Source organism: Sparus aurata, chromosome 14 (genome assembly GCF_900880675.1).
Source record: "Sparus aurata chromosome 14, fSpaAur1.1, whole genome shotgun sequence".
In the NCBI taxonomy this organism is placed as follows: Eukaryota; Metazoa; Chordata; class Actinopteri; order Spariformes; family Sparidae; genus Sparus; species Sparus aurata.
The window spans coordinates 16,094,479-16,108,797 of record NC_044200.1 but is presented as its reverse complement, the minus strand read 5'-3'; the positions used below and the strand labels follow the sequence as shown (position 1 = coordinate 16,108,797).

General features: G+C 43.3%; 1 protein-coding gene across 2 annotated transcripts in view; it reads left to right on the top strand.

The window, feature by feature from the left end:
• The window catches only part of LOC115595587 (protein O-mannosyl-transferase TMTC2-like), a 69,490-nt gene that overhangs the window by 28,467 nt on the left and 26,704 nt on the right, over positions 1-14,319 (top strand). The window contains exons 2-3 of one of the 2 annotated variants that reach the window (XM_030440242.1): positions 1,460-2,060; positions 2,468-2,512. In XM_030440242.1, the coding sequence (XP_030296102.1) occupies positions 1,460-2,060; positions 2,468-2,512 (646 nt within the window). The remainder of the gene's footprint in view (positions 1-1,459; positions 2,061-2,467; positions 2,513-14,319) is intronic. The other variant, XM_030440243.1, reaches the window with a different exon arrangement.

Sequence of the window (14,319 nt, the reverse complement as noted above, 5' to 3'; positions counted from 1 at the left end):
TGAGCTAAAATGCTTGTCTGATGAGAGGTCTTAAAAAACAACACAAAAACAAACCTGTTTTCAAAAATGCCTGTGTACGTGTGGAGTAGGAATCTTAATCTAGGAAATAATCTAATGGAAATACATCATTCAGCTAATTTTCTCTGAATGACCATCATGATTCAACTATTTAGTTTGTTCACATAAGTTTGAAATTGTGTGAAGAGTAAAATACATGCTTTTATTTTAGTTCTGACGGTGACCTCTCTGTGGAACCCCAGACATTAAAGATGTATGGGAAACACTGGTTTCCTTTTCGCTTTGTTTTGTTCTTGGTTGTTAGTTCTGCTCCCTGGGACCTGCTTCCGGCAGAGTCAGGAAAACAAAAATCTAGCTGTTTTTGTTATTGACAGCCAGGGTGTGATATCCGTGCTGGCTTCATTTTAGATCGGATCTGAGATTTTTTTAAATTTTTTTTTACACGTTTTCATGGGGATCTCCCTCTCTGCTCTGAGCTTCCATTCATCACTGGTGATCCCTGTGGTGAACCTCATTTGTTGCAGTCTGCGCATGTACATGAATGCAGTAATGATCCCCTAATTACGAGAATCCACAGCAGCCTCGGGGGTGTGAAACCACCTGCCTATGTGTGTGTGTGGGCGCAGGTACCTGTGACATATGTACATGCTGCGTGTGTGTAAGAGAGCAACAATGCAGCCGTCTGTATTTTTAATTACGCACTCTGTGGCCTGTTTATTGCATTTGTCGATTAAATCTCACTTATGACGATCAGCAGTATGGAACGCTGAGAGATGCCTTGTGCATGTGTGTCAAGATGTAACATGTGTTTTAGGAATAAATGTTTTATTCATTTTCATGTTAAAAAACTTAGTGTCACAATATGTTTTTACTGAGATTAAATGGGGTTTTGTCTGTTAATATATTAACAATATCACAGGACTATGTTAAAGGTGTTTTTTTGTTTTCCTAATATCTCGTTATAATTGATTAATTTATCTCATTATCTTGGGGTAACGAAGCTTGTTTTCGCGAGATCTTGAGAAAATTACTCATTATGTCAGGAAAACAACACCTGATTTTCTGTGATAATGCTGTAAATAATTTGTGATCTTGAGAAAACAAATAAAATTCAGTTTCAAGGTAAAATGGAGGAAATAATATGATTGACCCATGACCGTTTGAGGCTTCCGTAGTTGGGAAACAATTTCTCCATATCTGTTAAGTTGGGAAAAGGATACAAGGCCTAATGACATGAATGCAGCACAAGTGTAAGCAGAAAAAAGCAGGAAAAAGACAAAGACAGGAAGTGGAAAGTCATAAGACACACAAGGATGAATTTACAAAATAAAACAGGAAATGACTAACCAAAAACCCAAATCATGAAAATATCTGCTTCTTAAATGTTTAAATGTTAAATAAAGAGATAATAATGTCTTCTCCTTTCCTCTCTTCCTTTTAGCCGAGCCATCAAGACCAACCAGGACCTCCTCCCTGAGACTCCGTGGTCCAACATCCTGTATGATGACTTCTGGGGCACCCTGCTCACCCACAGCGGCAGCCACAAGTCCTTCCGCCCGCTCTGCACCCTCTCCTTCCGCCTCAACTACACCCTGCACGGCCTGCGTCCCTGGGGCTACCACCTGCTGAACCTGGTTCTCCACGGCCTCGTCACCGCCCTCTTCACCGCCTTCAGTCGCACGCTCCTCGGCGGCGGACTGTGGAGCCTGCTGGCCGGCCTTCTTTTCGCCTCTCACCCAGTTCACACCGAGGCAGTCGCTGGCGTGGTCGGGAGGGCGGACGTCGGCGCGGCAATGTTTTTTCTGCTGTCTCTTCTCTGCTATATGAGGCACTGTGGACTTCGTAGGGACCCTCGTGGGAGCTTTCAGAGCAGCTCGGCTGTCTGCTGCTGGGGCTGGATGCTGGGCAGCCTGTGGTGTGCGGCAGCCAGTATGCTGTGGAAGGAGCAGGGGGTGACAGTGCTGGCCGTGTCGGCCGTGTACGACCTCTTCGTGTTCCAGAGACTCCGGTTTCGCCAGGCGCTCCTCAGCCTGTTAGGAAAGGTAAATGAATGCACGCCAAAGGGGGCCGGTGTGTTCACTGGCTCTTGTTCTTGGAGTCTCCACACACATCCCACTTCCTTCCCTCAGAGGCAAACCCTCATCCAGCCAGCTGTTAATGGTTCCTGCATGGTGGATTGAGTTTTGTGTGTGTGTACCATGTGGAAATTGTGTGTGTCGCATGCTGTTTGCTTTTCATTAGGAGTGTAATTAGGAGAGCTGGTTGCCGGTGAACAGTTGGTGCATGAAAAGTAAGCCATACTCATTTGTCATCTGCTAAACAGGAAGTAACTATATGCGGGGGGGGGGGGCTGCTTCAGTTTGCTGCAGTAAATAGATGCACATTAATGCAAGGAAATTTAGATTAGGATCTCAGCCTCATTATGTGTGTGTGTGTGTGTATGTGTCAGTGTTTCGGGAAAGAGAGCAATTGCAGGGGAAAAGCTATTTTCAGGGTGAGTTGTTTTTCTTTTTTCTTTCAATTTGAAGGTGGCAAAAGGCATGTGCAGAACAACAATAACACATCCTACCCGCCTTGGTCCACTGGTCAAGTCAGCTGTCCAAACATACACAAATGTACGCACCAGTACACTTCCTCTGCAAGACTCCCGTTTAACCCTTTTAACCCGAGAGGTTCTTCTCAATATGCTAACGCTTTCCCCTCCGCTTCATTCATCTAGGATGTCAGACAAAGATCCGGGAAGGAAGCGATGAAACACCTGCGTCACCTCACGCCAAATCTCCTGCAAATAGAAACACGAGTTAGAATAAATGCTTGCGTCGCTTTTGATGCAGGCTGCATGAAATTAGCCACAGTTTCTCAGTATCGACTTTGAAGATGGTTATTTGGTCGAGTTTTTGCCTGCTTTCGCTGCCCCCAAGTGGACAAAAAAAAATCAGCAACTGTATTATGGGTGTTGCAATATCGCGATGTTCACGAAAAGTGTGATAATAAATTGTTTCGAATTGTTTGATATTGTGTTGATAACACACATAGAATAACATAGTCTTAATAATCAAACACATATGTACTGTATGCCAAAAAAGAGACAAAACACAAAGTATACAGAGTTAAAGATCGATTTGAGGAACAGTGCTTGGTAAAAAGCTACTTAAAGATAGCCCATGTAACATTTCTGCGTGAACATTTCTTTCGACTAGACCTTTGTTTTACACTTTCTTGAGTTGTGTACTTCGATGACTCATTTGTTTGCTTGTTTCTCCAACTTCCGGTAGAAAGTGAGTCCGCGAATGACACTTAAAATAACGCAAATTAAACTTTCACCTCATCCATGATCATTTCTGTCTGAATTGCGTTAGATAGATTTTCACTTGCGATGGTGGTCGTTTTTTATTTAAAATAAAAAGTTATTTAAAAATAACTCCCAAGATCCCAAGCTGCTTATGTCTTTTGTTTTGTTTCGATCGAGACACCTAGTGGCAGAAATTACATACTGCGTGCTTAAGTCAAAGTAAAAGTATGACTGGCACTACAAGCGCAAAAAATGACTTTGTTAAGTTAACTCGAGTAAACATCATCTGTTACTTCCATCCCTGCATTAAAGGGATCGGGAGAACGATCACGGGAGGATGCATACGTTAGATTCGTGAAAAGCGGCGAAGTGACCCGAGGACGACAACCTTGACACGGTGACTCATCCGATAGTGAGGATTGGCGCTTGACTGGAAAAAGCTCCTCTCACAGGCACTCTACATTTGATTAGAGGAACTGCTCCTTAGCCAACATGATGGTGCTCGTAAAGTGCGTTACTGCCATAATAAAAAGTCCCCTTGGGTTTTGCTGAGCAAGGGCAGACTGGCTCTCTGTATTGTGTGTGTGTATGTGTGTGTGTGTGTGTGTGTGTGTGTGTGTGTGTGTGTGTGTGTGTGTGTGTGTGAAGCTTTTTATAGAGGTTTCTTTTTCAGGAAACGTCTATAAATACCTCTGTTTGTTGCAACATTTGTGGTGTAACCTCACAAATGTCCTCTGGAACTTTTCTGTTGGGCCTCCATCGCAAAACTCGTTCGTGACTCTCTTATTTACCCAGCCAGCGTCCTCATGAAAACACTCTCCCCCTGCGAGTGCGCAAGGCTTTACCGTACCTGAGGGGCAGCTTCTCCGGTAGTCGTTTCTGGCAGAGCGATAACCCCCGCGACTGTTATGAGAGGGCTTGCGGTGAGCAGGCCCAGGGAGATCAGAGAGGGGGGGGAAGAAATATGATGTTTTTTTTCTTCGCAGGGCTCGGGCGGGAGCAGGAGCAACTCGTGCAAGGGAGTGTGTGTGTGCGCTTCCATGATTGCTCGAGCTTAGCAGATGCAAAACAACACCTGTCTTTCAGATTCGAACCAGCGCATCTATTAAAGCTGCTAAATCGTGTTAGAGGAGCTAGCTGGCAAGGAAAAAAGGGGATGTAACTCATTTGCAGGTGATGAAACAGACAAATATATAATCATAAACGCAAACCGAGAGACAAGAGAAGGCAGAATAGAATAACAATATGATGCAATACCACAACACAAACAATAACGTAACCTCCGAAAATCCAGGTTTGGCCTTTTTATTTACCCTTTTAGGTATAGAAAATTCATTTTGCACGCTGTCAGAGCGTATAATATGTTCTGGATCAGATTGTTCCACTTTGTCTTTGAGGCTGTATCAGGTTTCCTTCAAACAAATTGGAAGTCATTTCGGCAATAAATGGATTCTTCTTCTTCCTCGATGAGAAAAGTCAGAATGGGAAGGCGAGGCGGCACCAAACGAAGAAATGTTGAAAGAAAAAAAAGTATACACAAAATGTGGATTTGTATTTTATTATCTGGCGTTCCCACTATTCCGTCTGCGCCCTATACGAACACAAACCGTATAGAGACAAAGCTCCGGAAATGAAACCTGAAAGACATCGAGCACTTCTTGTTCCAGTGAGTTGCCTTATGAGAGAGAGATTTCATCAGCCTCGGCGCTTGACTTGTCAGGCGGCGTTATGAAAAATCCCATTACCTTGTGTATTTATCAGGAGCGCGGGGCTATCACCAGCAGCCGCCACCTCTCTGCCCAGACACAATAGTCCTGGCCAGCGTTCCCCGTGCCAGCCCGTCTGCTCCAGCTGCCAGCTCCCCCACCCTCCTCCTCCGCCCTGCCACCAGCAGCACATCTGGCTCGTTTATCACTCTGGCAATGCCCTCCTCTATTGCCCCAGTCGCGGTTATCTTGGCGGGGAGCTCGTTACGTGCCGAGGGCCAGCCACGGGGGCAATCGTTTCCTCGATTACGAGCCAGACGTCTCTGGACGCATGGGAACACAAAAGGGAGAGGAGGGAATAAGCGAGGGAGAGGGGAAACCATGCTCTCACTTCCTTTCTATTATCTTTTTTTGTTTTCTCACCCACTGTGCCCCTAAAAGCACTTTGGGAATGGACGACCGAGTCAGGCAGATCTGCAAACAAAGCAGCGTTTTTCAGTTTTTTTTCTTCCCACCCTTAGATCAAAAATATTCAATTTCTTCCACAATGAGGCGAAAAAGATTGAAAAATCCCTCCCCATCACATTACCTGACCACAGCCACAGGCGATGAGGGAAAATGCAAATCAGCCGCGGTGTAGCAGAGGAGACAGATGCGCTTCGGCCAGCACTCCATTTCTCATCCTATTAACTCCCTAATCAGACTGAGATGAGATTTCAAATGGGACAAGGTAGGACGGAGAGGGGGAGACGGAGAAAGTGATAGATGGAGACAAAGGGGAAGGTGTGGCGCCCGTTGAGGAGGCAGAATGAGTCTCACGTGCCGGAATCATACGGAAACGTAATGTCTTTGTTCTTTCCAATCTCCGTTTTGTCAGTGACCGAAATAAACAGGTTGATGAATGAGGCAGAGTGAAAACGGTTAGCTCTTGTTGGTGATGGGAAAAGTCAGAGATCCTTCCCGCTGATCTTGAGCTACACTTGCCTTTGTGCAAATGTTGCGCAAGGATTTGAAGCTTTTTACTCGCCTGAATAACAGATACGCCCCGTGATTACACCTTTCAGATAAAGGTGTGAAACTAAATACAGTCCCCTCTGTTGAAAATAAAGCTGGATTTACCCTCCCTGATCCTCCGTATTCCACGCCTTGCTGAAACTTTCAATGTGTGCACCTGGAGTCAAATAAAAGGTGAGACTGAGAGGTCGCGTTTTACGAGCCGGACAACAGAGAGGATCTGATCGTGTTCCTTCAGTTAAAATGTTATCGACTCCTCCTCCTCGTTTGTCTCCATGAGCGCTGCAGGCACGCACGTTAAGTTCAGTGTAACCAGCCGACGGCTTGATGAATGTCGTGCCAGTTATCTTGAAGCAGAAGCGTTCAGCCGCGTAATGATGCCCTCTGTAGCGAGTTCTGCAGCGTGCTCTTTACCTTGCTCGCGTTAAAGAGTAATGCAAGTTTAGGCTTTCTGGCACGTCTTCTTCGGTGACACAGTTTTTTTGGGCCAGAATTGACCATAACAGGGTGAAGCTCATGGACAGTTAAAGTCTGGATACAGCGTCAGAGTCGGAACCTTGTTCATTCATGTGAAAGTTGCTCAGTAGCGCGCAAGGCTAAAAAAGCTCAACTTCCTGAGTATGCGTTGTGGGGCCCAAACAGCGCCCACAATAGACTTCCGTCAATTGAGCCAGCTAACTTCCAGTTTAGCGCCTGGCAAAATTGAATGGGAATGAACTGAATCAATTGCACAGCAGTCCTAGACCTAATGTTACTGAACCGAATGGCTTAAATTTTGAGTTAATCTGAGTCATTGGGCCAGGGTTGTGACTCTCACAACACAGTGTAAGCTTTGGATTAAATCTGACTGAGAACAAGTTACAAGGTAGCCACGCCATAGAGCATACAGTACCCTGCTTTATCGTTGATTTTACTCTAAATGGAACCTAAATTTACAAACTGAGCATCATGCTGTGTTGAAGAAGATTTGAAACCAGCAACTGAGACCATAAACTCATTCGGAAACTGTTTACTGAGGCGGTAAATCAAGTGAGAAGTCGGCTCATTTTCTCATAAGCTTACATACTTGATTAAAGACTTATTTTTGAAACCAACAGAGTTGCCCCCTGCTGGGCGTTAGAAACAAATGCTCCGTCATTTTTTTACACCGTCAATGGTTGCATGACAAAACCGAGGTCAAATTTGTTATTTAGGAAAGGTTGATGAAAGTCATTGTGAAAATGCACAGGGACTTTTTTGGAAACATTAGATGTAACGACAGCAAATGAGGCCCTAAATCACTCCCCAATTAACAACAAATCTGCTTGTGAGAGTGATTGCTGTATATCTGTACCCGGAGCGAGCATTTTAGCTGTTCATAATTAATTTAAACACTGCGAATCAACTGACGAAAGTCTTTCAAGTAACTTAATAAGTATGAAATGGCGCCAGTAACACTAAATCAGATGTGTGACATCTCATCAAGAGCATCAAGAGATTCTGTGTTGTATTAAAATCCCTTTCATGCCTGGTGTCCCTACATTGCTCTTAACAGGAGGCTCTCTAAATGTCAAGCTAACACCGCCGGCGCCCTTCCCTTTGATCAGCTGTCTCGGTGGCTTCAACCTGTGGCCCGTCTCATTACAGGTCTCTGTGCCGGCAGCAGTGCGGCTTTCACGGAGAGAACTATGGGGTAATTAGGTCACTCTATCAAAGTCAACCCTCTCAATGCCAGCCAGCCAGCCACGCTTGCTGCTGTCTGATGACTTGGGTGAGTTGAGCCAAGTCAGCAGAATCCAGAACGCATTAGAGGGGCTTGGAAAAAGAGCTGGACGCATGCCTCATTGTACCTTTCAACACAGTTTAGCATGTCACTGGTAATGCATCAAATATGAGCTCCGCTGGATGTGTGTTGCGCAAACACAGAGTATCCAAAACGCCTTTTCCATACGCATGTCATGGAGAAAGTGGGATGATGTATCTCCTGCTAGATTTTCTGAAAAATATTCTGATACGAAAAACATCTTTTTAAAAGAATAGCTTGTGATTAAAACTCCGTGGTTGGCATCATACTTTGCTTAAAAAAAACAAACAGATTTTGTGGGGGAAAACAAGAAAACAATTTAATTAGAATTTCTCAGCGAACATTCAGCAAAACATGCCATACACGATCAGCCCCAGTCTGCTGGAAAAAGAGTTATGGGCGGCTCAAATTGGAAATGACTTTAACAAGTAAAGTCCGGAAGATTGATCCCCCGCTGTCTTGCGTCAGTCCACGGCAGCTTTAAACAGCACTCGTATGAAGTCAGCTGTGTCCCGCTGTTTCTTCAGACATGTTTTAAACACTCTGCACGCTACAGTGTCAACAGGCAGACCACACACTTCTGGGATTAATAAAAACGAGAGCTAATAATGAATGGCACCGTTAAAAGATGAAGGCTCGGGAGTTTTAATACTGTAATGTTTATGTGCGGAAAGAGCGCGGCGGAGGGAATGAGAGACGGGTAAAATTCAGGGAAGAGAGAGTAATAAACCGAGGGTGAACAAAAACGAGGAGAGAGGGGGGGAAAAGCCACAAAAATTGATGCTGAATTTCCAAATGAGGATCCAAAGTGGAGGAGATATGTGGAAGATCGTCGGGTTCAAAGGCTTGGAGCGAGCGGGATGCCGCGTTCTTGACAGTTGGCGGGGGATTACGCCAGCCGTCCTCCATGGATACGCTGATCTCAAGGCTAGTCAATCACAGCTAGAAGCAGTTCCCAGGAATTGAAGTCAATCTGCAGGAAAGATGAAAACAGTTAAATCAGAGGTCACTTTGGAAAAACAGACGGTGGTGATACATCTGGTATTAGTGGGGCTATTTTGTTTTTTTTTGGTGGTGCATTCTTTATTTTTTTCCCACCTTTTTCTCACATGGAAGCGAGCAAAAACATGCTAACATGTAGAAATTTGAGAAACACAAATGCCAAGTGAAGAAAACATTGTTAACTGGCAGCAGAGCCGCACATTGTTGGAACAGGAGGCTCTTTAAATGTGAAGTTAACACGACTGACACCCTGTATTTGATCAGCATGTTTCATTGTGTGTGAACAGTTTCATTACAGCACATGCAGAGCTTTTATGAAGAATGCTAGGTCCAATGCTAATTTTGCATCTGCTATAATGTTAGACATTCAGTAAAATTGACTCCAACAAAATGAGTAATGTAATGTAAAGTAATGTTTGATTTAATGTCGGACTAGAAGTAAACACAGGAAGCACCTTGGATTAGCTAGTGTGGCTAACTGCGTTTGCATTTAAATTAATACGATACATTTTTTCTGCTGGACTTCACATTACGTTAGCATTAGCCACAAATATGAGAATATGGATTTCAGTCATTCTCTCAGTGTCCAACTGAAAGTAAACACAGAAAGCACCCTCTCGGATCAGCTAGTGTGGCTAACTGCGTTCCGATTTAAGGCAACGTAAGTTTTGCAGGACCTTACCTTGCGTAAGATTGAGAAATACCTGAATTATACTTGATTTGAGTTCTCGCATTGAAACAAAGAAATGGGTCTAATCATGCAAGGTCGGTGTAAAGAGATAAGTTGTTATGATGACTGTTACACAAGGTGGTTATTGTTCCAACTCTGTCAGTTTGTAGGTTGGTTTGTCAGCAGGATTACACAAAAACCACTGAACAGAGTTCCACGAAACTGAGATGGAGGAAGGGTCTCGGACCAGAATAGACCCTGTTGCGGATCTGGATAAAAGGAACTTTTCTCACTTTCTTTAACATCATGAGACGGGATGTTTTTTTTTTCCTTTAATTTATCAGGGAATAATGCATCTGGGAAAGAACCTGGTGTATCTAGGTGGCTGTTAACTGAGTGATTGCGATTTGATGTGGATAAAGGGGACTTTTGAGCCTTGGCGGAGGCGCGCTGAAGGAAAAACTCAGCTGCAATGGAATTTGTCAGATTTTCTTTCTTGCGTACACGGACGCGCTGTATAAACACAGTAAAGACCTTTCTGGTAGCAGCAGTTTGGCTTGTCAAACACAGGTGTAGCTCGTAAACTTAATTAGCTCTGTCCGCGTGCTGAGCGTGCTAGCTTACTGGCACACTTGAATGTAACAGCACCATTGTTAACGTGATTAGTTACACCTGTGCGCTCCTCGGAGTCAAATCGTGCACCGTGAGGCTCAACAGATGTCCAGAATTTTGTCTAAGATTGCTGTGAAATGAATATTTTTCATTTTAGGCATTCATCCACTGTTCTTGCTCAAAATGTATGTGCTGTTAGCACAAAGTAGCTCATATTATGGGCTCTATTAGTAAGGATAGCACCCTGCTAATATTCCTTTTTCCTGTTAGGAAAATCAATCAATCAACAGCTCAATCAGAAGGTTAAAAGAGTTTTTGGAGCAATTACAAGCTGTTATTGATTAGGAGTGATTCAGTTGTTGGAGGTGATTGAAGATCTATTTTCAAACGGCCACAGAAGACTCGGGCGTGAAGACTGAAGGTCAAACCAGACTCCAGCGGTCCTGGTTCCACTTTTTACAGAAAAATAAAACCTTGCGATGCTTCCACTTCGTGCCCGCTTCGATAACTAACAGGTTGTTTGTTGCTGACTTTGTTGAATTCGTAATCGTCCATCATTAAAAAGCAGAGCCAGCCTCCGCTCCGGCACGCTTGCGGTTTGAGTTGTGAGTTTGTGATTGATCGGGCAGTCAATTAAGGAACGATTTAGAAATAGACGAGGCAGCGAGGGGTAAAATGAAGCTCATTCACCTAAATACCACAAATGACTCTCTCACTGGAATTGGCTTATCTTTGGGATACCAAGCAGAATTGGATTTCTCAGACAGTTTCCTCCCTTGACAGCTGATACGGGCTCATCCATCAATAAGCACTCCGCCTCCTCCCCCTCTTTTTGTGTAAAAGGCACTCTCTCTCATCCTTTGTGTACCACCTTTCAGCATCCGAATCAATATCCAATTTTTTTTTTTCCACCCTCACTTCCTCTCAGAGTGCTCCAAAGTGTTGAACTCCTTGAACTGGCCCTTTTCCATCTTACTAATGACGAGCGACTTTCTGTAACTAGCTGAGCCGACTCTCCCTACCTCAGCTAAACTCTTAAGGGGAACGAATGCTTTTCCATTTCAGGTCTGGAGAAATCAACTGGAGCCAATAGGTCAGGCAAGTTGATGCTTAAACCTCTTATTCTAATCCGAACATGGAGAACTTTTGTTTTCCGTCATGGTTCATGAAAGTGCTCAAATGAGCTTAATCAAGCACTGCCTGTATTCCAAAAAGACAATATTCCTACTAATATGGAGCAAGATAGAAATAAATAGACCATTTTAAATTATGTCAGCAATAAAAATGAGTATGAACAAAACTCTGAGTTCAGTCATTGGGAAGAAAATACTGAATAACACTAATGATAATTGACATGGGCGATAACTGGTGGACCAATAGTATACAGCATAGATTAACAATGTATAACCTCATATTACTTGTACATTTGATACTTTAGTACATTTGATATCAGACACTTTGAAGACTTTTACTTAAGTAACACAATGTCTTTACTTTTCCTCCAGTATGCTTGAGGTTCTTTGTCCAATTAGACCGCTAGGAGCCATCTGTCGGTTAGCATCTATTGCCTGCCTACCATTCAAACCATTCAGATCAACATTGGGATGACGCTACCAGTTGTTAAATCAATCCTGAGAGAAGAGAGTAGCGAAAATATCTTTTCCATTGAGAAAAATCCTTTAGTGCAGTTCTGTGCTCTTCTTTCAATTAAATATACTCTCCAGTTCTTATAAAACTGATGCTAGCAGCATCTACGCTAACCGTTTGAGGAGCCACCATAGATCTTATTCACACGGCGGCCATTTTCCTCCATTGTCAGGGTGGGAAACTTGAAGGTGGTTGAATGAATGTAGTATAAACGTTGGCAATTCTAAGTAATTGTTGTCATTTCACAGCTTCCCAATTGACCAGCAACTGAATGTTAGCTGATGTTAGCATCCAACAACTTCCTAGCTAACATTATTTGATTACATCCTTTGTGTTTCACTTCCAGGTTTAGACTCCAAAGTGTGTGTTTAATAATCGTATCCCATCAAAACAGTATGGTTAGCTAGAATGTGGTTGACTGCTAATGCTAGCTGTTGTCTGATGGAAGCTAATCAGTTATCAAACCTGTAGTTTTACCTTGAAATATGGTCCGATGTCCTCCTGATTAAACTGTCCGTTGTCTTTACAGTTGCTAATCGATCAGGAAGCAGCGAAATGATAACAGTTTGTCTGATTGCCTGCGTTTATAAAAGAGGGAGTAATCCTCACTGAAGTTTATTAGTGATACAAATAAAAGCTTGTTCCTCGTGCTTTGTGTAGCCTTTTGAAAAAATACTTTATCTGCCTGTTGTGCAGTTCATTCAGGGCGGATTATACTGAGAGTCTAAATCATTACTATAGTAGAGTAAACTCACTTAGGAGATAAGAGCGTAAGTAGGGCTACACTGGATCAACACTTTGAGTTATAGATGCCCTGATGGTGATTATTCATATCAAAGCCAACACTGAACCACAAAAACTAGACCACCGATATATAAACTCCTCCTGTCCTCAGCAATAATACCACACGAGATAAACAGCATTTACAGTGTAAGCGTGCAGCAGCTCTTAATTCCCTTTGGACAGGTTCAAACAGAGTTCATATTACACTGCTGCTCGGAAAAGAACAAATGGGCTCAGAAAAAAGGAAGTGTGCAGCATCTCTGTGATCATCGCTCATGATGTTATGTCGTATTCGGCCCATGAGGTAAAGAGAAACATGAATAACAAGCGCTTTTTGGTCTGGACTGCGCCGCGCTGTCTCTCTCAGTAAAGTCTTTGCTTGTATGACGTTCCAGTTGCACCAGTCTTTTAAACGAAAGGAAAAAAAGAACTCAGATTTTTAGCCGTGATTGATTTCAGAAAGCATCATCGCAGAATGTGGCATTGAGGACGTTTGACATCGAAACATCTGAAAGGTGAGACAACAAAAAAATGGCATCAGTCTTACGGAGACGCCTTCACATATTTGTCTCAGCTGACACTGAGGAATGTCATTTAACAAGCTGGCGATCAAAGGTCAAGGATGTGATTATACAACCCTGTCATGTCTTAGTAACTGAGATTGCAGATCATTGTAATGCTACTGAAATGAGTTACACTTTTGGCCCTGCAGCGTAACCCATACTTCCTGTCTCTTGCTTTGAGTCTAATTTATGCATCAAAGTCCAATTTTTTAACTGAATGGCCTTCCAAGTATCACTACAGCTGTTGTAACGAGTTTAACATGATTTCAAGTTTCTAAGGGGACCATTCAGTTGACACTGGCGTGTGGCACTTCTCCTTAAAGGTGTTGCGTGACAGAGGACCCTAATGGTGATCATGCTGCAGATTTAATGCTCTTATGAGATGTAAACAGCATCTACATGCCAACACAATGAGCCCTAAGCTGATTAGCAGTCACACTCACTGCAACCCTGACAGGCACCAAGGAAAGACTTATGGAGAAAGTCCCTCACGCTCTAAGTTCACTTCAAAGTTGACCCCGGATAGGTCAGAACTGAGGGGGAGGGTGGTTTAATTGTATACGGAGAATGGCGGGTAGCGGTTAGCTAGCTAGCGTCAGTCTTGTGGTGTGCTTTGTGGAGGTGAAGAGACGGACAGGACTTCTTTACCGCATCTGTAACAAAACCGGGTCGTGTTCGGGAGGATTATGTCTCATGGACATGGATGATCAGGGCGGGGTAATGAAAGCATTTTATTTCTTAGACCCAGAAGCAAAATTATCACTGTAAAGCGTATATATGCATATTTTCTACGGATTTCTACGTCATTTTTCTCCTTACTGATATCAGTTTGTCGTCAACCTGCAAGTTTAACAGAGTACGTTGTCTATTCTTACATTTTCTTTTGGGTTTTTCCCCTGTTACCCTCAATAAAACGTTCTTGACATTTACGTACTTGCTGCCAAACCAAATGTGAAATTCATCTCTCACCAGTTTGAAAACGACGTATTCCATTAAAAATGACTATTTCGTGATTTGAGCCGTCACATCGCTGCTGACAGAAAGTGACACCCGTTACGGTGCACAGCTGTCCAAAGTCCCAGTGCGTCTTTCACCAGTTTGAAAATGTCATATTTCACTATTATCATGTAAACAGAGCTGTGTTGTTTCTGGCCATGGCGCATTTTAATTTTAAGAACAGTGCTAGTGTTACAGAGGAACTGTATAATTGTACGTGAGTGCGGTCTCAG